Raw genomic sequence first — 25,880 nt, 5'->3', positions numbered from 1 at the left:
GAGGCTGCATTCTTTCAGAACCGGTCGCTCCAATATGATAGGCTCAGAGCTCTTCTACAGTAAATAATGTGGCTCCGTTTGACTCTGAGGTCGACACCCGGGCTTTTAGGTTCGATCTTTGACGAAAAGGAGTGAAAGTTACGACGCACGCACACACATCTATCTTTTTACCTGTCTGTCGGTCAGACCGCACCCTAGCTGCTTCCCCTGAAGTGAGAGGCAACAATTGTGTGTGAGATACTCGTTCAACACATACTTTGAGGGACACCACAGTTCATGTGGCATTTTTAGACCATATGACGTTGCACTTTTGCCGTATTGAAATGTATATTTTTTTTTCAATGTTATGCTTTGGTATTGCGTCACAATAATTCACATTAAACCCTGGCGTTTGATGTTTATAAGTTTAGAGGCTTGTGTGTAAGCCTGCATCTTTGCTGCCTGCTAAGTCTTCTGGGCTGTTGTAGTGTTAGAGGATGAGGAATGAATCAAGCTAGCTAGCTGGGTTACAGTGGCTTTGTCCTTTCAGTCAACAAGGCATGTGACAAATAACCTTTTGCAGGGTAACCATACTACTCACACCACCAGTACCCTGGAGTACCCTGTAGTCCCCTTTAGAAAACTTAGGAACCTTTGAGGAACACTTTGGTGTCTGTCACAGGCACTGTGTATTGAAACGTTGGTCCTGTCGTTGCATTCATTTGAAAGAAAGGGAGTTCAATATAGAGTGTGACTTTCGTTTTCACTTAAGTCCATTAACCATCAGTTGCCACTTTGTTGGTGCATCTTTTGTTCCTATTCCTATGGGGACTGGGGTGCCATTTTGGATCCAGAACCATTAGATGAACTCTGAGCTACAAGTGCCATTTTGGCTCCGTTCTGACCCAGTTTCCTGTACTCTCCCCCTGCAGATCATTGGACCTGACAGGACCGCTGCTGCTGGGTGGTGTTCCCAACCTGCCCGAGGACTTCCCTGTGAGGAACAGAGACTTTGTGGGCTGCATGAGGAACCTGAGCATCGACAGCCAACCCACCGACATGGCCAGCTTCATCGCTAACAACGGAACCACTGCAGGTAACAACCTTTTTTTGTTCACTCGTTGTTTGCCGGTTTGTTTGTCCGTCCGTCCGTCCGTCCGTCCATCTAACCATTCATTCATTTTATTCATTCATACATCTATTCATTCATTCATTCATAGATACAGTGAGGGAAACAAGTATTTGATCCCCTGCTGATTTTGTACGTTTGCCCACTGACAAAGAAATGATCAGTCTATAATTTTAATGGTAGGTTTATTTGAACAGTGAGAGACAGAATAACAACAAAAAATCCTGAAAAACGCATGTCAACAATGTTATAAATTGATTTGCATTTTAATGAGGGAAATAAGTATTTGACCCCTCTGCAAAACATGACTTAGTACTTGGTGGCAAAACCCTTGTTGGCAATCACAGAGGTCAGACGTTTCTTGTAGTTGGCCACCAGGTTTGCACACGTCTCAGAATGGATTTTGTCCCACTCCTCTTTGCAGATCTTCACCAAGTCATTAAGGTTTCGAGGCTGACGTTTGGCAACTTGAACCTTCAGCTCCCTCCACAGATTTTCTATGGGATTAAGGTCTGGAGACTGGCTAGGCCACTCCAGGACCTTAATGTGCTTCTTCTTGAGCCACTCCATTGTTGCCTTGGCCATGTGTTTTGGGTCATTGTCATGCTGGAATACCCATCCACGACCCATTTTTAATGCCCTGGCTGAGGGAAGGATGTTCTCACCCAAGATTTGACGGTACATGGCCCCGTCCATCATCCCTTTGATGCGGTGAAGTTGTCCTGTCCCCTTAGCAGAAAAACACCCCCAAAGCATAATGTTTCCACCTCCATGTTTGACGGTGGGGATGGTGTTCTTGGGGTCATAGGCAGCATTCCTCCTCCTCCAAACACGGCGAGTTGATTTGATGCCAAAGAGCTCCATTTTGGTCTCATCTGACCACAACAATTTCACCCAGTTGTCCTCTGAATCATTCAGATGTTCATTGGCAAACTTCAGACGGGCATGTATATGTGCTTTCTTGAGCAGGGGGACCTTGCGGGCGCTGCAGGTTTTCAGTCCTTCATGGCGTAGTGTGTTACCAATTGTTTTCTTGGTGACTATGGTCCCAGCTGCCTTGAGATCATTGACAAGATGCTCCCGTGTAGTTCTGGGCTGATTCCTCACCGTTCTCATGATCATTGCAACTCCACGAGTTGAGATCTTGCATGGAGCCCCAGGCCGAGGGAGATTGACAGTTCTTTTGTGTTTCTTCCATTTGCGAATAATCGCACCAACTGTTGTCACCTTCTCACCAAGCTGCTTGGCGATGGTCTTGTAGCCCATTCCAGCCTTGTGTAGGTCTACAATCTTGTCCCTGATATCCTTGGAGAGCTCTTTTGTCTTGGCCATTGTGAAGAGTTTGGAATCTGATTGATTGATTGCTTCTGTGGACAGGTGTCTTTTATACAGGTAACAAGCTGAGATTAGGAGCACTCCCTTTAAGAGTGTGCTCCTAATCTCAGCTCGTTACCTGTATAAAAGACACCTGGGAGCCAGAAATCTTACTGATTGAGAGGGGGTCAAATACTTATTTCCCTCATTAAAATGCAAATCAATTTATAACATTTTTGACATGCGTTTTTCTGGATATTTTTGTTGTTATTCTGTCTCTCACTGTTCAAATAAACCTACCATTAAAATTATAGACTGATCATTTCTTTGTCAGTGGGCAAACGTACAAAATCAGCAGGGGATCAAATACTTTTTTCCCTCACTGTACATATATTTTTGTTCATCTTTACTCAGGTTAACTGTGTTGTTTTTTTACTGCTACCGATTGACATCTATTATAACCCATGTAGGTTGTCCTGCCAAGAGGAACTTCTGTACTAAGGATTTGTGTCAGAACAGAGGAGTGTGTGTCAACAAGTGGAACACCTACAGCTGTGACTGTCCTCTGGGCTACGGGGGCAAGAACTGCGAACAAGGTGAGGGTGTGTGTAGCTGATGTGAAATGGCTAACTAGTTAGCGGTGCACGCTAGTAGTGTTCAATCAGTGATTGCTCTGAGACCTAGAAGCAGTTGGATTTTGGTTGAGCGATAGGTAACAGTGCTTTCTGAGTGACTGTTGTCAATGTGTTCAGAGGGTCCCTGGTTCGAGTCCAGGTTGGGGCAAGGAGAGGGGCGGAAGCAATACTGTTACATACGTGTGTGTTTCAAGATGGCGTAAGGACTGCAGCTGTGCATGTTACAGTGAGGGTCCCTCATATTGAATATCTGGGTCGACATCTGTATGCGTCAGTTTGAACAGGACTTGTTTGTGTTACAGTTGATTGCATAAGGAAGTGAGGAAGGACACTGGAGTAAATGTGGCTGTATTTTCAGATAGCGATCAAGCAAGGTGTGAGTGCGTGTGTGAAGGAAGTGTCTTTTCAGATAGCGATCAAGCAGGGTGTGAGAGCGTGTCTATGTGAAGGAAATGTATCTACGGAAAGATATCCAACAGGAATCTGAGTTGACTGATCATTTCTGACTCGTACACGTCAAATCAAATGTTATTTGTCACATGCGCCGAATACAACAGGTGTAGACCTTACAGTGAAATGCTTACTTACAAACCCTTAACCAACAGTGCAGTTCAATAAATAGAGATGACAAAATATTTACTAAATAAAGTTACAAAAAATGGAATCAATCAAAAAGTAACACAATAAATGTACATAACAATAACGAGGCTCTATACAGGGGGTACTGGTACAGAGTCAATGTGGAGGCTATATATAGGGGGTTACGGTACAGAGTCAATGTGGAAGCTATATACAGGGGGTACCGGTACAGAGTCAATGTGGAGGCTATAAACAGGGGGTACCGATACAGAGTCAATGTGGAGGCTATATACAGGGGGTTACGGTACAGAGTCAATGTGGAGGCTATATACAGGGGGTACCGATACAGAGCCAATGTGGAGGCTATATACAGGGGGTACTGGTACAGAGTCAATGTGGAGGCTATATACAGGGGGTACCGGTACAGATACAATGTGGAGGCTATATACAGGGGGTACCGGTACAGAGTCAATGTGGAGACTATATACAGGGGGTTACGGTACAGAGTCAATGTGGAGGCTATATACAGGGGGTACCGATACAGAGCCAATGTGGAGGCTATATACAGGGGGTACTGGTACAGAGTCAATGTGGAGGCTATATACAGGGGGTACTGGTACAGAGTCAATGTGGAGGCTATATACAGGGGGTTACGGTACAGAGTCAATGTGGAGGCTATATACAGGGGGTACCGATACAGAGCCAATGTGGAGGCTATATACAGGGGGTACTGGTACAGAGTCAATGTGGAGGCTATATACAGGGGGTACCGGTACAGAGTCAATGTGGAGGCTATATACAGGGGGTACCGATACAGAGTCAATGTGGAGGCTATATACAGGGGGTTACGGTACAGAGTCAATGTGGAGGCTATATACAGGGGGTACCGATACAGAGCCAATGTGGAGGCTATATACAGGGGGTACTGGTACAGAGTCAATGTGGAGGCTATATACAGGGGGTACCGGTACAGATACAATGTGGAGGCTATATACAGGGGGTACCGGTACAGAGTCAATGTGGAGGCTATATACAGGGGGTTACGGTACAGAGTCAATGTGGAGGCTATATACAGGGGGTACCGATACAGAGCCAATGTGGAGGCTATATACAGGGGGTACTGGTACAGAGTCAATGTGGAGGCTATATACAGGGGGTACTGGTACAGAGTCAATGTGGAGGCTATATACAGGGGGTTACGGTACAGAGTCAATGTGGAGGCTATATACAGGGGGTACCGATACAGAGCCAATGTGGAGGCTATATACAGGGGGTACTGGTACAGAGTCAATGTGGAGGCTATATACAGGGGGTACCGGTACAGAGTCAATGTGGAGGCTATATACAGGGGGTTACGGTACAGAGTCAATGTGGAGGCTATATACAGGGGGTACTGATACAGAGCCAATGTGGAGGCTATATACAGGGGGTACTGGTACAGAGTCAATGTGGAGGCTATATACAGGGGGTACTGGTACAGAGTCAATGTGGAGGCTATATACAGGGGGTACCGGTACAGAGTCAATGTGGAGGTTATATACAGGGGGTACCGATACAGAGTCAATGTGGAGACTATATACAGGGGGTACCGATACAGAGTCAATGTGGAGGCTATATACAGGCGGTTACGGTACAGAGTCAATGTGGAGGCTATATACAGGGGGTTACGGTACAGAGTCAATGTGGAGGCTATATACAGGGGGTACCGATACAGAGCCAATGTGGAGGCTATATACAGGGGGTACTGGTACAGAGTCAATGTGGAGGCTATATACAGGGGGTACCGGTACAGAGTCAATGTGGAGGCTATATACAGGGGGTTACGGTACAGAGTCAATGTGGAGGCTATATACAGGGGGTACTGATACAGAGCCAATGTGGAGGCTATATACAGGGGGTACTGGTACAGAGTCAATGTGGAGGCTATATACAGGGGGTACTGGTACAGAGTCAATGTGGAGGCTATATACAGGGGGTACCGGTACAGAGTCAATGTGGAGGTTATATACAGGGGGTACCGATACAGAGTCAATGTGGAGACTATATACAGGGGGTACCGATACAGAGTCAATGTGGAGGCTATATACAGGCGGTTACGGTACAGAGTCAATGTGGAGGCTATATACAGGGGGTACTGGTACAGAGTCAATGTGGAGGCTATATACAGGGGGTACCGGTACAGAGTCAATGTGGAGGCTATATACAGTGGGTACCGATACAGAGCCAATGTGGAGGCTATATACAGGGGGTACTGGTACAGAGTCAATGTGGAGGCTATATACAGGGGGTACCGGTACAGATACAATGTGGAAGCTATATACAGGGGGTACCGGTACAGAGTCAATGTGGAGGCTATATACAGGGGGTACCGATACAGAGTCAATGTGGAGACGATATACAGGGAGTACCGGTACAGAGTCAATGTGGAGGCTATATACAGGGGGTACCGGTACAGAGTCAATGTGGAGGCTATATACAGGGGGTACCGATACAGAGTCAATGTGGAGACGATATACAGGGGGTACCGGTACAGAGTCAATGTGGAGGCTATATACAGGGGGTACCGATACAGAGTCAATGTGGAGGCTATATACAGGGGGTTACGGTACAGAGTCAATGTGGAGGCTATATACAGGGGGTACCGGTACAGAGTCAATGTGGAGGCTATATACAGGGGGTTACGGTACAGATTTAATGTGCGGGGGTACAGTATAGTCGAGGTCATTTGTAAAGTGACTACACATGGATAATTAACAGCGAATAGCAGCAGTGTAAAAACAAAGGGGGGGGTCAGCGTAAATAGTTCGGGCGGCCATTTGATTAGTTGTTCAGCAGTCTTATGGCTTGGGGGTAGAAGATGTTAGTGAGCCTTTTGGTCCTAGACTTGGCGCTCCGGTACCGCTTGCCGTGCGGTAGCAGAGAGAACAGTCTATGACTTGGGTGACTGGAGTCCTTGACAATTTCTTGGGCCTTCCTCTGACAGCGCCTAGTATATAGATCCTGGATGTCAGGAAGCTTGGCCCCAGTGATGTACTGGGCTGTTTGCATTACCCTCTGTAGCGCCTTACGGTCAGATGCCAAGCTGTTGCCAAACCAGGTGGTGATGCAACCGGTCAGGATGCTCTCGATGGTTCAGCTGTAGAACTATTAGAGGACCTGAGGATCTGCAGCAGCTAAATGTTCATATAATAGTAAAACTTAGAACAGCCTGAAGAGCTGTTGTCTATTTCACAAATGAGATGAAGACCAACTCTGACTCATATCATTGCCAGGATCAGGAGATGGGAACACACACGTGGACCCTGTGGTTGCTCCGTTGTTGTTGAGCCAGAGGGTTTACATGGAGCAGACCACAGAGCTCCTGTAGTGTATATACAGTAGCAGTCATAACAGTCTTATATACTCTGGTGCTGATGGATGTGTGATAGTCAGTGTGTGGTTACACTGTTACAGCTTGCCCTGTTTTGATCCTGACTGTTCTGTTGCTCATATCCCTCACTAGGGATGGATGGATGGGGTGGGGGTGTGTGTGTGTGTGTGTCTAACATGCCTAATGATAGCGCTGTATGCTTGTATGACAGTGGTTTACTGGTTTTGTGGTCAGGTCTTGTGTAAGGCCAGGAGAGGGGTCGCTGAAATGGTGTGTGTGTGTTCCTCTGAAAGGGTTATTGTAAGTGACTCACTCTGTGCCTGTCCTGTCTCGCACACAGAGAGATCTCACGCTAAGTCATCAAGGGAAGCTGTAGTGTGCGACTATGTGTGCGCCTGTGTCAGCATTATGTCATAAAGCAATGTCTTTATTTGGGAAACTATCCAAGGCCAAGGCAATAGAACCAGAACACTTGCCAAATATATTGTTATTTTTACCTGAGTGAAATGAATTCTACAATATGACTATGGGCAATAGTCGTACTGAGTTATACAACAGTAAGCGGATGGCTTTGGTTTAACCTCTAGGGCCTGCTTCCAAACAATTAGAAAACACACACACATTGATATTTGATTAACTATCTCCACCTAGTCTGGGCTGGATGGCTGTATGAGGTAGCTGTGTAGTGATGCCAGGCAGCAGATTGAGTATCTCTAGTTGGACTTAGGGACAGAAGTAACACGGAGGGTTTGTTGCTGTTTCACTACTTGTTGACGAGCTGAGTCGAAAGTAGAAACCATAGATAGACGTTATATCATGGGTACAGACAGCACGGGAACCATAGATATCATCATATCACTTTTAGAGCGGCAAAGGACACCATAGACATATCAGTGGTACTGTAGAGGCGCAGCAAGGGAAGTATGACGAGACAGTCGATTTGTAGTTCAGGATTTCCCAGACGCATTCTGCGGGGTTGGACTGTAGAGGCGCAGCAAGGGAAGTATGACGAGACAGTCGATTTGTAGTTCATGATTTCCCAGACGCATTCTGCGGGGTTGGACTGTAGAGGCGCAGCAAGGGAAGTATGACGAGACAGTCGATTTGTAGTTCAGGATTTCCCAGATGCATTCTGCGGGGTTGGACATATGTTGTGGTTTAGTTGACCTGTGTGTTTAGGTTAGTGTGAAGGTTTTGTGTGAGCTGGTGGCTGTCCTCCACTCTCCACTGTCTTATGAACTGTATCTTGAAGGAATCCAACTCCAAACTATCTTTGGTGTTGTTTTTTAATGCATCGTTTAAATCTTTTGACTCTTTCCAGGCACTGCGAATGAGCAATGTATCATGTGAAAAAAGAGACACAGACAGGGCAGCGGTTCAGGAGCTAGTCCCCAGCATCTTCTGAGTGTGTGTTTTGTCAGGTGTGTGTGTGTGTACTCTGTGCATCAGTAGAAATATGTGCCCTGCGGAGAAGAGGGGGATCGAGAGAGCTTAGCGCTTCAGTTGTCTCATAGGGAACAACCTAGGCTATGCTGACAGACATACTGTTATACTGACTGACTGACTACAGCATCTGTTTGGCTGCAGGGCTAGTGGGTGCTCTGGAGTGTGATGTGTTATACTGTGGGCATGTTTGTCAAAGAAGGATTAGTGTCCTGTATGAAACAAGGTAATTGACAGTAATGATGTCTTGTAGCTGAATTAGACATGGAGGGGTGGATTAGTTACTGTAATTATTCTCCCTGGAAGAATACAAAAATACAAGAACCATTCTGTATGTCTGACATACTAAGCATTAATGATGGGGTGGAAAAATGGAAACAGTATGCATATGGAGATATTGTTTTTGGACGATATTATATCGATAATTTGACTCCAGGTTATCGATGTGTAAAAATACAAATGTTTTTTTTGGTTTGCTAGATAGCGTTAGCTAGCACTATTCGATTGTACCTGCGCCAAAACTCTGGTATTTTTCATCCTATAGCTTGTTCTCTTCTTTTTAAATAGTGAGCCAACGTGCTTTCAGCACTTTTATTTCCATGACTGATCAGAACACATTTTCTCATGTCCTCTCATCTCTCTGTAGCAGACGTAAAGAGAGCAATAGATTTAGAACATCAAATCGCAATAAAAGTATAAAATCACAATTCAATCGTGAGAATCACAATACATATCGTATCGGCACCTAAGTATCATGATAATATCTTATCATGAGGTCCCTGGCAATTCCCAGCCCTACAAAGCAGGTGATGTGTATAACCCGTGACTTGCCTTAATAGCAGTGATTATTGAACATATTATGCGATTCTGATCTGTATTATTCTCCTCCTCTAGCGATGCCGTCCCCGCAGCACTTTGACGGCCAGGCCCTGGTGTCGTGGAGTGACCTCGACGTCACCATCGCTGTGCCCTGGTACATGGGCCTGATGTTCCGGACGAGGCAGGGCACTGGCACGCTGATGCAGGCTACCGCTGGAGACTTCTCTACTGTCAATCTACTGGTGAGTTATTGCACCCGCACAATAACAACAACAGAGCGAGTAGACTGCCTGTGTGTAGTAATTCTCTCTCTCTCTCTCTCTCTCTCTCTCTCTCTCTCTCTCTCCCACCCTTCCCTCAGATAAGTGATCAGTACGTGAGGTTTGAGGTGTTTCTGGGATCTGAGCGGGTAGCGTTGCTGGGCTTCCCTCAAGTCAGGGTGAACGATGGGGAGTGGCACCATGTCCTTGTGGAGCTGAAGAGCGTCAAAGACGGCAAGGACATCAAGTACATGGCCCTGGTGTCACTGGACTACGGACTGTACGAGGTACTGAGCTGAACGCATACACACCAAGACACAGACACAAACACACACGTACGAACACACAGCAAATCTTATACTCTGCGTGTGTCTGTGTGTCTCCAGAGGTCTGTGGAGATAGGTAATGAGCTGCCAGGTTTGAGGCTGAGGGCTCTGTATCTGGGAGGATTACCAGGAGAGGGGAACCACGTCCACGATGGCTTCACCGGATGTATGCAGGTCCGTTTTAACAGTAACCATGTCTGGATTACATTAGTCTTCACAACATAAAGTACTGTAGCCCACTGTATGTATACACCAACCTGTGTGTACCTGCGACTCTGGGACCGAATGGAGAGGGTGTGTTCTTTCCCACAGGGTGTGCGTATGGGTGAGACGTCCACCAACGTGGTCAATGTGAACATGCTGCTGGGCTTTAAGATTCACGTAGAGGACGGCTGTGACCTGGCTGACCCCTGTGACTCGAACATCTGCCCTGAGAACAGCCACTGCAGCGACGACTGGAACACACACACCTGCGTCTGCGACCCAGGTAACACACTCATACGCACGTACGGGCGCACATACACACACACACACACTGTAGTAGACACACACACGCCTGTGTCTGCGACCCAGGTTACACACACACACACACACACACACACACACACACACACACCTGCGTCTGCATCTCGTCTCATACCATTCACTTGCTCTGAAAGATGTTTACCATAGGAATGTTGTTTTGTAGTCTTCAGCTTTGAGTTTTTTATGACTGTGTATAATTCTGCCATGTTGTTGAAGACCTGCTGACCAGATGTCTCTCTCTGTGACCTGTGTCCTTTCCCAGGGTACTTTGGGAGGGAGTGTGTTGACGCATGTCACCTCAACCCCTGCGAGCACGTGTCCACCTGCGTCCGCAAGCCTAGCTCCTCCCATGGCTACACCTGCGAGTGTGGACAGAACTATTACGGACAGTACTGTGAAAACAAGTAAGACCTAGCCGCTTTGTGCAACTGCCTGTGTAAGTGTGTGGGTCTGTGTGTGTCCTGGTTTGGCTCCACAGTGCGGGGAAAACACACATTCACATGCCTCGAATATCAACACAACATCCGATTTGTTTTTATGTTAGTCTAATCAACCTCTGCTCCATTACCTTCCTCTCTGTCTTTTACAAAAATGCGCCTCGCCATTCATCTGCCTGGCAACAGCCTCTACTTTTACTGGCCTTAACTCAAAACAGTCCTTCTCCAGCACCCGGTGTAAGACTGCTGGTAATGAACCCCAGATGTGGCTGTTCCCAGACCTGTGATCTGAGCTCTCTGGGGGATTTTTTTCTTCCAAAACTGATCCCAGATCTTCCTTTGATTAGAGCAGGAATCTGGCGTGAGAGTCAGGAGCCAGAGGGTTAGATGAAACCACTGTGTGTTGTTCTAGACATGAACTGGGTCTTGTAACAAGTGTGTGTGTGTGTGTGTGTGTGTGTGTGTGTGTGTGTGTGTGTGTGTGTGTGTGTGTGTGTGTGTGTGTGTGTGTGTGTGTGTGTGTGTGTGTGTGTGTGTGTGTGTGTGTGTGTGTGTGTGCTGCCTGCCTGCCTGCCTGCCTGCGTGCGTGCGTGCGTGCGTGCGTGCGTGCGTGCGTGCGTGCGTGCGTGCGTGCGTGGGTATGGTTTAAATGCAAACGGGGTCAGTAGCAGGTGAGTGTATGTGTGTGTGTGCCATATATAACGGTAAGCCGAGCCTCAGGCTTGGCTATAATAGGTTCTGGCCATAACTGGCACCTGTAGTACTGTAGTTATGTAGCAGTAGCCAGCTACATACTGTACTTCTGACTATTCCTCTGGGTGGAAGATTGGATGTCAATTCTTTACCCACTGACCTTTGACCTCCTGACTAAGGCAGGATGTGGGACCCCCTCATGCTTCAGTGCTCCTCCATAGGTGTTTGGTCTCCACCTGCACTGCTATTCTGCTACTGACTACCCTGCCCCTATTAGAACCCCCTATCTTACCCCTCTATCAGCTCAGAGACATGAAGGTGTTGGAGAGCGAGTGTTTGACTCACTCACTGTGTTGTCTCTCTTCCAAGGGATAGAAGGTTTATACTAGATTTGTGATGCAGTTGAATGCATTTTTGTTGTTAAGCGATATTGTTATACAGCAGGTATGTGATGTGAAGGGTAAATGCTGTCTCCTTTCTATCTTTCTTTTTTCCCCCCATTTTATTTCCATTCATTATGTGCTAAACTTAACTAAATGTGTTGTTATTGTGTGATGTGTCAGGGTTGAGAAGCCGTGTCCTAGGGGCTGGTGGGGGAACCCCATGTGTGGCCCCTGCCACTGTGACATCAGTAAAGGGTTCGACCCTGACTGTAACAAGACCAGTGGAGAGTGTCGCTGCAAGGTAAGAAGATAATCACTGTTACTCTTCTCACAGGCTAATGCAGCGTTTCTCAAATGTTTTTTTGGACCCTCTCTATGCCTTTTGAATTTTCTGTGGCCCTAAGATGAATCTAACTATGTTTTCTCTTGAAGACCCCCGATTGTAAACTATGACAAACCTAGTAGGAATTGACCACAACTCCCAAAATAGGTCCCAAATCAACCAAGACTGTATGTTGTAGGCTTAGTAAGCTGACCGTAGCGGAAGGTGCTAATTGCTAACTTTCCCCCATCTTCTTCTTTCCCCAGGATAACTACTACCAGCCCAAAGATGAGGACACCTGTTACCCCTGTGAGTGCTTCCCTCTAGGGGCCCACTCCCGTACTTGTGACCCCCACACCGGACAGTGCCCCTGTAAAGCCGGGGTCATCGGACAACAATGTAACCGCTGTGACAACCCCTTCGCTGAGGTCACCGCCACCGGTTGTGAAGGTATGTGGAAGGAAATGGTGCACATGGAATTGTTTGATACTCTTAACTGTGATCTTGAGAGCCTGTGAGGGCATTCTGTCTCTCCTTTATTCTGTCCTTCCTTCCTTGATGTGATCATTGATCTCACTCAATTTGGATTCATGAAAGCAAGGATTCCTCTTATCCAGACATGTCAGATCAGTTATAGCGCCGAGGACTGGAGGAAGGATTCATCTTCAGAGTATTTGAACAGAACCTCTTCCTCCCTATAGTCTGGTTCAAGGCCTTCCTTCTTTTAGAGCCCGCTCTAGCTTCAGTAAAGAACCACAGTCCCCATACCATATCTGCCACCTAAGTGCTTCAACCCAACCTTGTGGCTTACTGTATAAAAGGACTTCAAAGAGTTACAATTATGGTCACTTAGGATATAAGCACTTGGGTATGTATACAGTACAGCACATAAACAGACTGCATTACTTAGAAAGCCATAACAACACGCATACAAGTCTTAACCTGGTTTTGTTTAGGATTAGGCTACTTAATTAAAAATCATGTGAATAATTTTTAACGTTGTGTAACCACTCTGTAGGATTATTCATATAATTGCTGGCCTATTTGGCTGTTTTGAAAACCTCGGAAGAGTCGTTAGCAGTAGTGTTTCTTGGGTGTGTTAGATATGTGTAATGCAGCCCAAGGCAGAAGTTGGTCTAGAATCAGATTACACAAACCTCACTGCCAACCAGAACCATAAGGGGATCACAAAACATCTGACCCAGTGTCAGTGGTTAGGGCTTATAGGGACCACTTCTAACCATGTGCCATCTGTCCCCGCTCATCTCTCAGTGGTGTACGAGGGCTGTCCCAAGGCCTTCGACCAAGGGATCTGGTGGCCCAAGACCAAGTTTGGCCGTCCTGCAGCCATGAACTGTCCCAAAGGATCTATCGGTGAGTTCCTCTGCACGCTACTCAGCTCTTATGATAGCAGGAACAGTCACAGTAACTCAGACCAATTCGTACAGATATCAAATGCTTCAAGGTATTTTATTCATAATAAAGATTTTATGGGTGGAGAATGGAGGTTATGTACTGTGGTGTCCCTTAGTTCAAGGCCTTCTGCTGTTCCTAACACCTCTTTCTGTGGAAGGAACTCATTAACACAGCACACTAACGAGGCCCTCTCATTGGTCTATCAGGGCCTTTTGAGACTTGTCTTTGGCCAATGGTGTTAGTGGAACTGTCTCTGGAGGGCAGCAGCAAACACCGGGCCTTGTGAAGAAGACTTGACAACGTCTGCTTGGAGACACATTCATAATACCGCAGAGCCGTGTGTGTGTGTGTGTGTGTGTGTGTGTGTGTGTGTGTGTGTGTGTGTGTGTGTGTGTGTGTGTGTGTGTGTGTGTGTGTGTGTGTGTGTGTGTGTGTGTGTGTGTGTGTGTGTGTGTGTGTGTGTGTGTGCGCGCGCGCGCGGTGGGGTGGGTCTCCTGCTCCACATAGAGACAATATGGGCAGGGCCAAGACGTAACATCGCTGACCTGCTCCCATTAAACCACAATAACCTCCCTAGTTACCTCCTTAGTTACCCTTGTCACCACAGAAACCCTTTGTTGCCCCGCTGGACTCTCTTGGGCCGTTTTTATTGGGTGACACAGCTTGGCTCACATCAACCAACGGTCCTCTGTCAGTTTTAACCGTAAACTCTTTTCTCTGTTGAACGCTTGTTTGGAATTAATGGTAATGAGTTGGCATTTAGATTGTGCTTTTATCTAATTTATTATATGAAGTAACTCCCCATTTCCACCCATGTATAGCAGCCACCTGGTGCTAAGAAGAGACGGTTTAATTATTTCTCACCCCAATATTCCTCTTCTCCTCCTTTTTGTTTTTGCTTTTCTTACTGTAAGTACCGCTATCGTTCAACGCGTTTATTTTCTCACTGTAGGAACTGCTATCCGCCACTGCAATGATGAAAAGGGCTGGCTGCCTCCTGAACTCTTCAACTGTACCACAGTCTCCTTCACCCAGCTCATGAAGATGGTGCGTATGCTCGATCTTATCCAGTTCAAGGCTATGCATCCATAGTTCACTCATACAGAGACCTATTCTAACTACAGATGTGCATATACACAGCTCTTTCATAACTTGCAAATCTCCCACTGAAAGATTATACACAATTCGGAGTCACTTACACAAATCTAGAGTTCAGTGGTGAAAGTAAGCCTGTACAGCGTCCTGGCAAAATAAATCGTGGGGGTACGCCGTACCCGGTAAAACGTGAGCCTATTACAAGTAACACAAAATGGCAAAAAACTATAGGCAATATACCACTAACATTACTGAATGTCAGCCTCATGGAAAATTTGCAAATTGCTCCAAATTGCATTGTGGTTCAACGAGAACACTTTCATTTTGCCAAAGTGGAGATGAAAGGTCAAGACGCACGAGGACAAGGCACAAATTAGTGGCTGAGACCGAGCAGTGCAGATGAGTGGCTGAGACCGAGCAGTGCAGATGAGTGGCTGAGACGAGCAGTGCAGATGAATGGCTGAGACCAAAGAGCCCGTTAATAACAGTGGACTTCCATTCAGGCTAGAAGTGTAGGCCTAATGACAATGACAGTGTAGGCCTAATGACAGATGTCTCTTTCCATTCATCAAATTGCAGGTGCACAGTGCACTGTTGGGGTTTGGATGCTGGAACTATTTTATGAAAGGAGGAACGTGTGTGGGTAGCCTACAGGAGAGCGCCTTTGTTAAGTGGTTGATTGACAATCAGATGAAAACATCACGACTGGTTGTGTTTATGCCACATTAAAAGGTATAGGCGGTACGTCCATAAGGCTAGGGGCAGCTTTCCCTAAAGTAAATGAAATTGCCAATTAAAAAGCCTAATTAGCTTATTTCTGTCTATAAATAGGCGGTGGATTGTTTTAAATCACGTGGCCTATAGTCAGAAGGGCCCACAATTGGGGAGCGCACACGGCAAATACCAAATAGATGATTGTTGAGTTGGGACTGTCAGTGAAAAGCAGAGTGACTCAGCCAGGCATATCGCAATACTTAAAAATACAATCGTGGAAAAACTGGAAAGCAAATGGCTATTGCTGTAAAGAGATGACAATGAAAAGACTCCAATCTGTCTTTTAGTTATCAAAATTCTCAACTTAATTGAGAGAACAGTAGCCTGTCTTATTGGCATTAGCGGAGAACATCAGCCATATCTTCGGTTAGTCTCTGTCTTTATCATTGCGTCAATGCCACTTTTGTTTGTTTTTGGACAAAAATGTCCTCTGGGTTAGATGCACGTCATATTGTATTTATGTCTCCCCCTTTTCATAGGCTGATTATATGGATCCCACAACATTGTTTTTATTAATCCGTTTGTCAATGTCAGTGAAGTAGACTACCCTGTTATTTTTGTCCTATTAAAAAGGTTTCCGTTAACGTCTCCAGTCATATAAAGTGTAGTAGAGTTGCATGAAATGTATCTGATAGCTCTCTAGCTCCTAGCCTAGGCCTGCTCTATGTCACTACCCGCTGCATTGAACAGTCTTTTTTGCAAACAGTGATGGAGTTATATTATTAGCCTAGATTATGACTGTCCAATAAAATCATCACATTAGGAGAAGTAGGTTGTCTTACATAAGTCTTCGAATGCGAGGATGCATGGAATGCTTTATTGGGGCTCCCGAGTGGCGCAGTGGTCTAAGACACTGCATCTCAGTACAAGAGGCATCACTGCAGTACCTGGTTCAAATCCAGGCTGCGTCACATCCGGCCCAGATTGGGCGGCGCACAATTGGCCCAGCGTCATCTGGGTTTTGCGGGGGTAGGACGTCATTGTAAATAAGAATTTGTTCTTAACTGACTTGCCTAGTTAAATAAAGGTTAAATAAAATGACAAAGGTGCATGTTTATGGTGAATATGTGCTTCCTCAAACTTGAAACCCATGCCCTGCCTATGTTAGAAGGTATTGCATGGTAAAAGTGATATGGAAAATCTTTAATTGGCCTAGGCTACTAGGACCACAGAGATCATATATGAAATGAATAGGTGCGCGTGCTTGGGTGTCCCGTATTGGTAAGAAATTAAATCTACTTTCACCACTGGTTAGGATTCATCTATTAGTACCAACCTACCACAGACAGTCCATATAGTTGTAACTGTCTCAAGTATCTGTCTGTATTCTTGACCTCCTTCTCTTCCCCTCCGTCCCTCCAGAATGAGGAGATGCATCGTAACGTGTCCAGGATGGACCGCGAGCGCGCCAAAGCGATCGTCCGCCTGCTCCACAACGCCACCAACCACACGGACAGTTACTACGGCAACGATGTGAAGACAGCGTTCCAGCTGCTGACCAGGGTCCTCCAGTACGAGAGTCATCAGACAGGCTTCGATCTCACGGCAACAAGAGATGCAGAGTTCAATGAGGTCAGAGTTTATTGTTGTTATTTGTTTGTTTTTCTTTGAGTACAGCGTTGCAAATGTGCTGACTGCAAACTGGCTAATTCCAATATTCTTATTTTTCTAAAGATTTGTTTTTGTATGCACAATATTTCTCTCAGGGACCATGCACTAGTCTGTTGTGTCAGACAGCAGGGCATTAGGTGCATTACCAGTGCATTATTCAGGATTATAAACTGGGTGGGTTCAGTTACACTGGGAAGACTGGAGGAATACTGCCCTCCTCTGGCTCTCTTCCAGTTCCACTAACAGGGGAAGCTGACCTGGCCAATGGGAACGCGGGTTGGAATTTATTTAGATGACTCATGTACTGGAGGCAGCTCTGCAGAGTGGTCGCTAGCTGGCACAGCCACACAGTCCTATAATCTGATTTTAAACATAACCTTAACCACACTGCTGACCCTAATGCCTAACCCTAACCTTAAATTAAGCCTTTTTTAGTTTTCATACATTTTTACAATATAGACAATTTTGACTTTGTGGAAACCGCTCAGTTCTGGCTGCAGGGAAAGACTCATGACAATAAACGTCAACCTGCAATATGAATTCTAATCTCCAAAAAGCTGAGCTATTTAATATCTCCACATTATATTATGGCATTTTTCTGTAAGTTGTGAATGTTTTAGGTCACCTATCTTATATAGGCCTACTTAAGCAGGTAACTTCTGCTACTCTAGAACTTAGACAGGAGTGACAGAGTTTGAGCTGTGCCCATATTCAAGGCGACTTACTGTCTGACCATCCTGCTCTGTATTGTAAACCCTTCAGAACCTGGTGAGAGCGGGCAGTGCCATCCTAGACCCTGGCACCAGAGACCAGTGGGAGCAGATCCAGCGCTCTGAGGGGGGCACCGCCCACCTGCTGCGCCACTTTGAGGATTACACCAACACCCTGGCACAGAACATGAGGAAGACCTACCTCAAACCATTCACCATCGTCACTGACAATATGAGTGAGTGAAGACACATTTACAGACCAATGAAGAGAGGATTTCTGAGAGTCTAGGAGCAGATTCCTAACTCCCTAACATAGAATTTGAACAAATATTCCATTGATAATTTGGCTCTGGGTAAACTGCAGTCAAGTTCTACTTTCATGCAGTGCAATTCTAATATATCACCCTTATCTGATAATGAGCTGGTCTTGATGTGTGGTTCTTTCTCTCTCCTTAGTCATTGTTGTTGATTACCTGGACACGTCCGTCCCTGAGCAGGCCTCATTCCCTCGCTTCCATGAGATCCAGGAGCACTACCCCAAAGACCTCACGTCCTCTGTTCATTTCCCACAGTTCAACACTAGGCCCCAGGAGGTCCACAACAAAGGTACAGTCGTCTGCTCACACTACCACTGGACTTGGAATACTGCAAACTGTACAAACACTTTTGGGCTGTAATCCATCAAAAACCTTTGGGATTTGTCAGTGACCTACCAATTAAACAGAGTGCTTGAAGTCAAGTTTAAGCAGTTATGTAACCCAGTCTCTTACCAAGACACAAAATGAATCAGCCAGGATTTGTATTCATATTTATTATGGATCCCCATTAGCTGCTGCCAAGGCAGGAACTACTCTTCCCGGGGTCCAGCAAAATTAAGGCAGTTATATACAATAAAAAAAACATAACATTACATTTCACAACACATTAAGTGTGTCCCCTCAGGCCACTACTCTACTACCACATATCTACAATACAAAATCCATGTGTACGTGTGTTTATGTTATCATGTGTGTGTATGCGTGTGTCTGTGCCTATATGTGTGTGTGTGTGTCTCTTCACAGTCCCCGCTGTTCCATAAGGTGTATTTTTATCAGTTTTTTAAATCAGTATTTTTCTGCTTGTATCAGTTACTTGATGTGGAAAAGTTCCGTGTAGTCATGGCTATACTGTATGTAGTACTGTGTGCCTCCCATAGTCTGTTCTGGACTTGGGGACTGTGAAGAGACCTCTGGTGGCATGTCTTGTGGGGTATGCATGGGTGTCTGAGCTGAGTGCCAGTAGTTCAAACAGACAGCTCGTTGCATTCAACATGTCAATACCTCTCACAAATACAAGTAGTGATGAAGTCAATTTCTCCTCTACTTTGAGCCAGGAGAGATAGACAACAATAATTGTTTCACCTCTTCCACACTCACTTTACGGAATTCAAAATTACAATGCTTGTCTTTTATAATTTGGTCAAATATGTGTAGGTTCAGAAATAGTTGTTGGCATGTCATGCCTAAGTTTGCTAATTTTACCAATGAAAAAAACATCAAAGTAGTTAGCAATATCATTGGGTTTTGTGATGAATGAGCCAGCTGATTCAATAAATGATAGAGCTGAGTTTGCCTTTTTCCCATAATTCCGTTTAAGGTGCTCCAAAGCTGTTTACTATTATTCTTTATATCGCTTATCTTTGTTTCTTGCATCAGTGGGTCCCAATCTACAATGTAGTAAGGACTTAAATAGGTGTTCCAATAGGTGTTCTCTCTCTCTCTCTCTCTCTCTCTCTCTCTCTCTCTCTCTCTCTCTCTCTCTCTCTCTCTCTCTCTCTCTCTCTCTCTCTCTCTCTCACTCACACTCTTACTCTCACTTTCGAGTAGTCGAGCCCAGCCCCAGCGTCAAGCCGTCTCAGACCGACGCCCCTGAAGAGGTTCACACCCTATCCAATAAGAGGCGCCGCCATGTTGAGTTCGCCGCCCCCCTGCCTGTTGCCGTGGTGATAGTGTTTAGGTCGTTGGGTCAGCTCCTCCCTGAGAGATACGACCCGGACCGTAGGAGCCTCAGGTAACCAAGGGCAACACTTTACTACATTTTACTACACTTTACTTCAATCTTTCATCAAATCTGACATAACCAGACACTGCCTTTATCAATTTCTATGTAGCTAATCTAGCCATCATAATAAAGACATAACATATCTCATAAATGACTCAAACGTGGCAACAGATATGGCAACTGTATTTGCGTTGGCACGAACCACTGTTTACTTTAGGTCTGCCTATTGCCCTGGCATACTGTGGGTGTTTGTCTCACATATCATTGCCATGCTGTCTGAGTCTGTCACTGTATTCATTTGGACCACTCAAAACGCTATATATGATAAAAACATATCATTACAAATGAAACACACACATATAAGGCAGTTTGTTTGGCAGATCATAATATTTAGCGCTGTGTGTGTATATGATAGCTGCTACACTGGTACTAGAAGGGCTCAGAAAGCACTATTTGGCTGGTTGCCAAGCGGCCACAAACAGCCGAGAATGTATATTTTGGGAACTCCCTAAAAGGAGTGTTTGCTTGAGTGCGTGCGGTCATCCGCGCGTAAACATTACTTCGAAAGTGATCAAAATGAGTGTGTCCGTTCATCCTTGCTCGTATGTATGTATGTGTGTGTGTGTGTGTGTGTGTGTGTGTGTGTGTGTGTGTGTGTGTGTGTGTGTGTGTGTGTGTGTGTGTGTGTGTGTGTGTGTGTGTGTGTGCAGGCTGCCCAACCGTCCAGTGATCAACACCCCCATAGTAAGCACGTTGGTGTACAGCGAGGGTTCTCCCCTCTCCTCTCCCCTTGACCCCCCCATCACACTGGAGTACACACTATTGGAGACAGAGGAGAGGACCAAACCTGTGTGTGTGTTCTGGAATCACTCCATTGCGTGAGTACTGCACACACACGCACACACATGCGCACACACACACACCACACTCTTTACATTGTATTTATTGTGTGTGTGTGTGTGTGTGTGTGTGTGTGTGTGGTGTGTGTGTGTGTGTGTGTGTTGTGTGTGTAGGATTGGTGGTACGGGGGGCTGGTCGTCTAAGGGATGTGAGCTGCTGAACAGGAACAACACACACATCAGCTGTCAGTGTGACCACATGGCCAGCTTCGCTGTGCTCATGGACATCTCCAAGAGAGAGGTAGGCTCATAGAGATATACTGTACAGAACTCTAAATAGTTGTCATTATATTGCTATGGGCAGGATACACTACAGTAGTAGTGGGGGGGAATAGTTAATGTCCTCTCACCGTTTGCTGCTACCAAGTATGATAATGATCTTTACCCCCTCTCTCTCTCTCTTTCTCACCCCTCTCCCCCTTTCTCCTCTCTTCCTCCCCTGCCCTCCCCCAGCATGGTGACGTGTTACCCCTAAAGATCGTGACCTACACCACGGTGTCAGCCTCCCTGGTAGCCCTGCTCCTCACCTTCATCCTGCTGGCTCTACTCAGGAAGCTACACTCTAACCTCCACAGCATCCACAAGAACCTGGTGGCGGCACTCTTCTTCTCCGAGCTCGTCTTCCTCATCGGCATCAACCAGACTGACAACCCAGTGAGAAACATTTAAACTATGACCCCTGACCTCTGACGAATTGACCAGACTGACAACCTGGTGAGATGAACTGAACTAAGGAAGTCAAATCGTGACCTCTAACCATGACCCTGACCTCTAACCTCTGAACTCTAACCTCTGACCCATCAACAAGACTGACAACCCAGTGACTGAAAACTAAGGAACCCCGACCTCTAAACTCCTGAAAATGACATTGACCATGCTTTAGCAGGGATAGTTTGGCATGTTTAGCATTTGTGACTATCTGGATATGAATGAAAAAGATGTTGGCTGTTTGGTAGCACTCCTGATTCTGACGCTTAAGTGTTAGAAATACACTAGTACCTCTGTTATATCTGCTTGGAGCTCAGGTGTGCTTTCCATTGTATTCACAGTTACATTTAGTTCTTTAATTATCACTCCTGAAAACGATGTGTGTTATGGAGTCCCCACATATTGTTTACAAATTGCAGGGATCACCTGGGATAACCCCAGGAATACAGCCCGGCAGCCATTTTCTCCTTGGCGTTATGGGAATTCATCGTTGTTGTTGAGCTGAGAAAAGACTCATGCTCTACTACATCATTACGGAAAGTCTGTGTCTGCCTGCACAGGTTTCTCTTTTTTTTTGCAATGTTTAAAACACACAAACAACCCACGCACATGATATACACAGGCACACCCCTCCCAAGTCCCCCCACATACACACTCCTCCCCAACATATACAGTATTTGTCCTATTCCTGTAACGTGGTGTATTTTCAGGTAGGTTAAGGGATAAAGCAGGGATTTCTGTTTCAGGTTCAATCCGGTTAGCGGTTTCTGGTAAATAGCTGCTATTTGTTTTCCTGCAGCCATTCAGGTACTGCTGCTGACAGGAGCTTACAGGGATCAGTTCTACCTGAGAGTTTGTCTTTGTCTGCTCGATTTTTCTAGAATATACATCTGTTGCTTCACTAATAGTGTTAGAGCTAAGGAATTTACTGTTCTGGATGGGACTAACCATTTCTCTGTTGTCGAAAAATAGATTCTCTATTTAAGGCACTCTGAGATGTCTGATACTGTGAATTCACATAGCATGTGATTCCTTTACCTGGTAAGGGCATTATAAAGGTTTGCCTATAGGCAAGTAATCTAATAGTGTATTTTGACATACATTTAAGTACATTGATGCAATTTACTCTGAAATGTATTGCACAACACACACGCCTGTGCGCACACACACACACACACACACACACACACACACACACACACACACACACACACACACACACACACAAACAGGCTTGCTGTCCCTCCAGGCCTGTGATAATAGAGACATGCTGTTACTGGTGCCTAACTGTTTGAGCCTCAGGGCAGTAGACCCTGTCACAGAGAGACATACAGGTCTGAGTCTGTCTCCATAGACTCTGTTACTGGTGCCTAACTGTTTTAGCCTCAGGGCAGTAGACCCTGTCACAGACAGACATACAGGTCTGTCTCCATAGACTCTGTTACTGGTGCCTAACTGTTTTAGCCTCAGGGCAGTAGACCCTGTCACAGACAGACATACAGGTCTGTCTCCATAGACTCTGTTACTGGTGCCTAACTGTTTTAGCCTCAGGGCAGTAGACCCTGTCACAGAGAGACATACAGGTCTGTCTCCATAGACTCTGTTACTGGTGCCTAACTGTTTGAGCCTCAGGGCAGTAGACCCTGTCACAGACAGACATACAGGTCTGTCTCCATAGACTCTGTTACTGGTGCCTAACTGTTTTAGCCTCAGGGCAGTAGACCCTGTCACAGACAGACATACAGGTCTGTCTCCATAGACTCTGTTACTGGTGCCTAACTGTTTTAGCCTCAGGGCAGTAGACCCTGTCACAGACAGACATACAGGTCTGTCTCCATAGACTCTGTTACTGGTGCCTAACTGTTTTAGCCTCAGGGCAGCAGACCCTGTCACAGAGAGACATACAGGTCTGAGTCTGTCTCCATAGACTCTGTTACTGGTGCCTAACTGTTTTAGCCTCAGGGCAGTAGACCCTGTCACAGAGAGACATACAGGTCTGAGTCTGTCTCCATAGACTCTGTTACTGGTGCCTAACTGTTTTAGCCTCAGGGCAGTAGACCCTGTCACAGACAGACATACAGGTCTGAGTCTGTCTCCATAGACTCTGTTACTGGTGCCTAACTGTTTTAGCCTCAGGGCAGTAGACCCTGTCACAGACAGACATACAGGTCTGTCTCCATAGACTCTGTTACTGGTGCCTAACTGTTTGAGCCTCAGGGCAGCAGACCCTGTCACAGAGAGACATACAGGTCTGTCTCCATAGACTCTGTTACTGGTGCCTAACTGTTTGAGCCTCAGGGCAGTAGACCCTGTCACAGACAGCCATACAGGTCTGAGTCTGTCTCCATAGACTCTGTTACTGGTCAAATCACATCAACTTCTTTTATATCAGAAGCTTTACAGAAACCCAGCCTAAAACCTCAAAGAGCAAGCAATGCAGAGGCAAAAGCACAGTGGCTAGGAAAAACTCCCTAGAAGGCAGGAACCTAGGAAGAAACCTAGAGAGGAACCAGGGTCTGAGGGGTGGCCAGTCCTCTTCTGGCTGTACTGGATAGAGAGGAACCAGGATCTGAGGGGTGGCCAGTCCTCTTCTGGCTGTACTGGGTAGAGAGGAACCAGGATCTGAGGGGTGGCCAGTCCTCTTCTGGCTGTACTGGATAGAGAGGAACCAGGATCTGAGGGGTGGCCAGTCCTTTTCTGGCTGTACTGGGTAGAGAGGAACCAGGATCTGAGGGGTGGCCAGTCCTCTTCTGGCTGTACTGGGTAGAGAGGAACCAGGATCTGAGGGGTGGCCAGTCCTCTTCTGGCTGTACTGGGTAGAGAGGAACCAGGATCTGAGGGGTGGCCAGTCCTCTTCTGGCTGTACTGGGTAGAGAGGAACCAGGATCTGAGGGGTGGCCAGTCCTCTTCTGGCTGTACTGTTACAACAGTAATAACGTACGACACTTACTCACTGACTCACCCTCTGTTTTTCTGAAGTTAGAAGCCTAACCGTGTGTGCGTGTGTGTGTGTGTGTGTGTGTGTGTGTGTGTGTGTGTGTGTGTGTGTGTGTGTGTGTGTGTGTGTATGTGTGTGTGTGTGTGTGTGTGTGTGTGTGTGTGTGTGTGTGTGTGTGTGTGTGTGTGTAAGTGCTGTGGAATGCTGTCATCAGTCACAGCCCTGAGCATCTCCTGTTAGATTGATGACCCCTGCTCTGTAGACAGTGATCTAGCTCTAGTCCTCTCCCTACCTACTGGGGGATTCCCAAGAACACTGCATTCTTCCTGGAACAAGGGATGGAGGAAGATAAAGAAAAGTAGAGAGAGAGACCCACTCAGGGCTATACACTGAGTGCACAAAACATTATGAACACCTGCTTTTTCCTTGACATAGACTGACCAGGTGAATCCAGGTGAAAGCTATGATCCCTTATTGATGTCACTTGTTAAATCCACTTCAATCAGTGTAGAATGAAGGGGGGAGACAGGTTAAAGAAGGCTTTTGAGACATGGATTGTGCATGTGTGCCTTTCAGAGAGTGGGCAAGACATAGCTCTTTCAGGAAGGTGTTCTCAGCGTTTTTGTACCCTCAGTGTAGTGTGGCCAGTGCTGAAGCATGGAACTTGGATTAGTGGTTCTCAGTGTGATTGAAATGGATGTCCCTGGTGACCTCTGACCTTGTCCCTCTGTGACTCTCTGTCTGTAGTTTGTGTGTACGGTGATCGCCATCCTGCTCCACTACTTCTACATGTGTACGTTTGCCTGGATGTTTGTGGAGGGCCTCCACATCTACCGCATGCTGACGGAGGTACGGAACATCAACCACGGTCACATGAGGTTCTACTACGCCATGGGCTGGGGCATACCTGCAATCATCACAGGTGAGGACACACACACACAATGTATGCACACACAGATGCACAAGCAGACAGACGGGCATGCATGCACTCACACACTTAAACTCCGTCACCCCAATCCCAGGTTAACGAACCTAGTCACACCTCTGAGTTAGAAGCCGTCTTGTCTGCGCCTCGCCTGTCTCCCCTTGAGGAACCTTTGATCCCTGTGGGAAACTTGGAGGAGAGAGAGGGAGAGAGAGAGAGGGAGAGAGAGAGAGAGAGAGAGAGAGAGAGAGAGAGAGAGAGAGAGCAGTAGGAAAAGCCAGATAATATGAGGGAGAGAGCAGAGAGAGAGGAAGTGAGCAGAAGGGAGAGGGAGAGAGAGACGTCCTGAAGTCTCTGTCCAGTAGTAGTCTCCAGTGCTAAATGTCTCCTCCTGTCCTGAAGACTTCCTCTAGGTGATTAGACCTGTGTCTGCTGATGCCAGTCGGCCCATAATGCTATCACCTTCGACCCTGGCACACTCACAAAGCCTGGGGAGAGAATTAGTCCCTAACCCAGCCCAGCTCCTCTCTTCTCTCATGGATAGTACCAG

The 25,880-nt window shown here is 46.3% G+C and overlaps 1 protein-coding gene across 1 annotated transcript in view; it reads left to right on the top strand.

The window, feature by feature from the left end:
* celsr1a (cadherin EGF LAG seven-pass G-type receptor 1a) overlaps positions 1–25,880 on the top strand; it is a 141,134-nt gene that overhangs the window by 108,862 nt on the left and 6,392 nt on the right. The window contains 19 exon segments of the mRNA XM_082963797.1: positions 912–1,075; positions 2,893–3,018; positions 9,344–9,510; positions 9,630–9,815; positions 9,915–10,028; positions 10,167–10,341; positions 10,642–10,783; positions 12,073–12,193; positions 12,481–12,664; positions 13,487–13,588; positions 14,583–14,677; positions 16,862–17,071; positions 17,873–18,056; positions 18,277–18,426; positions 19,686–19,869; positions 20,571–20,738; positions 20,874–21,000; positions 21,213–21,413; positions 25,153–25,327. Coding sequence (XP_082819923.1) covers positions 912–1,075; positions 2,893–3,018; positions 9,344–9,510; positions 9,630–9,815; positions 9,915–10,028; positions 10,167–10,341; positions 10,642–10,783; positions 12,073–12,193; positions 12,481–12,664; positions 13,487–13,588; positions 14,583–14,677; positions 16,862–17,071; positions 17,873–18,056; positions 18,277–18,426; positions 19,686–19,869; positions 20,571–20,738; positions 20,874–21,000; positions 21,213–21,413; positions 25,153–25,327 — 2,975 coding nt within the window.

This window comes from Salmo salar, chromosome 17 (assembly GCF_965601325.2).
Source record: "Salmo salar chromosome 17, fSalSal1, whole genome shotgun sequence".
Classification (NCBI taxonomy): domain Eukaryota; kingdom Metazoa; phylum Chordata; class Actinopteri; order Salmoniformes; family Salmonidae; genus Salmo; species Salmo salar.
This window is presented reverse-complemented; position numbering and strand designations above follow the sequence as displayed.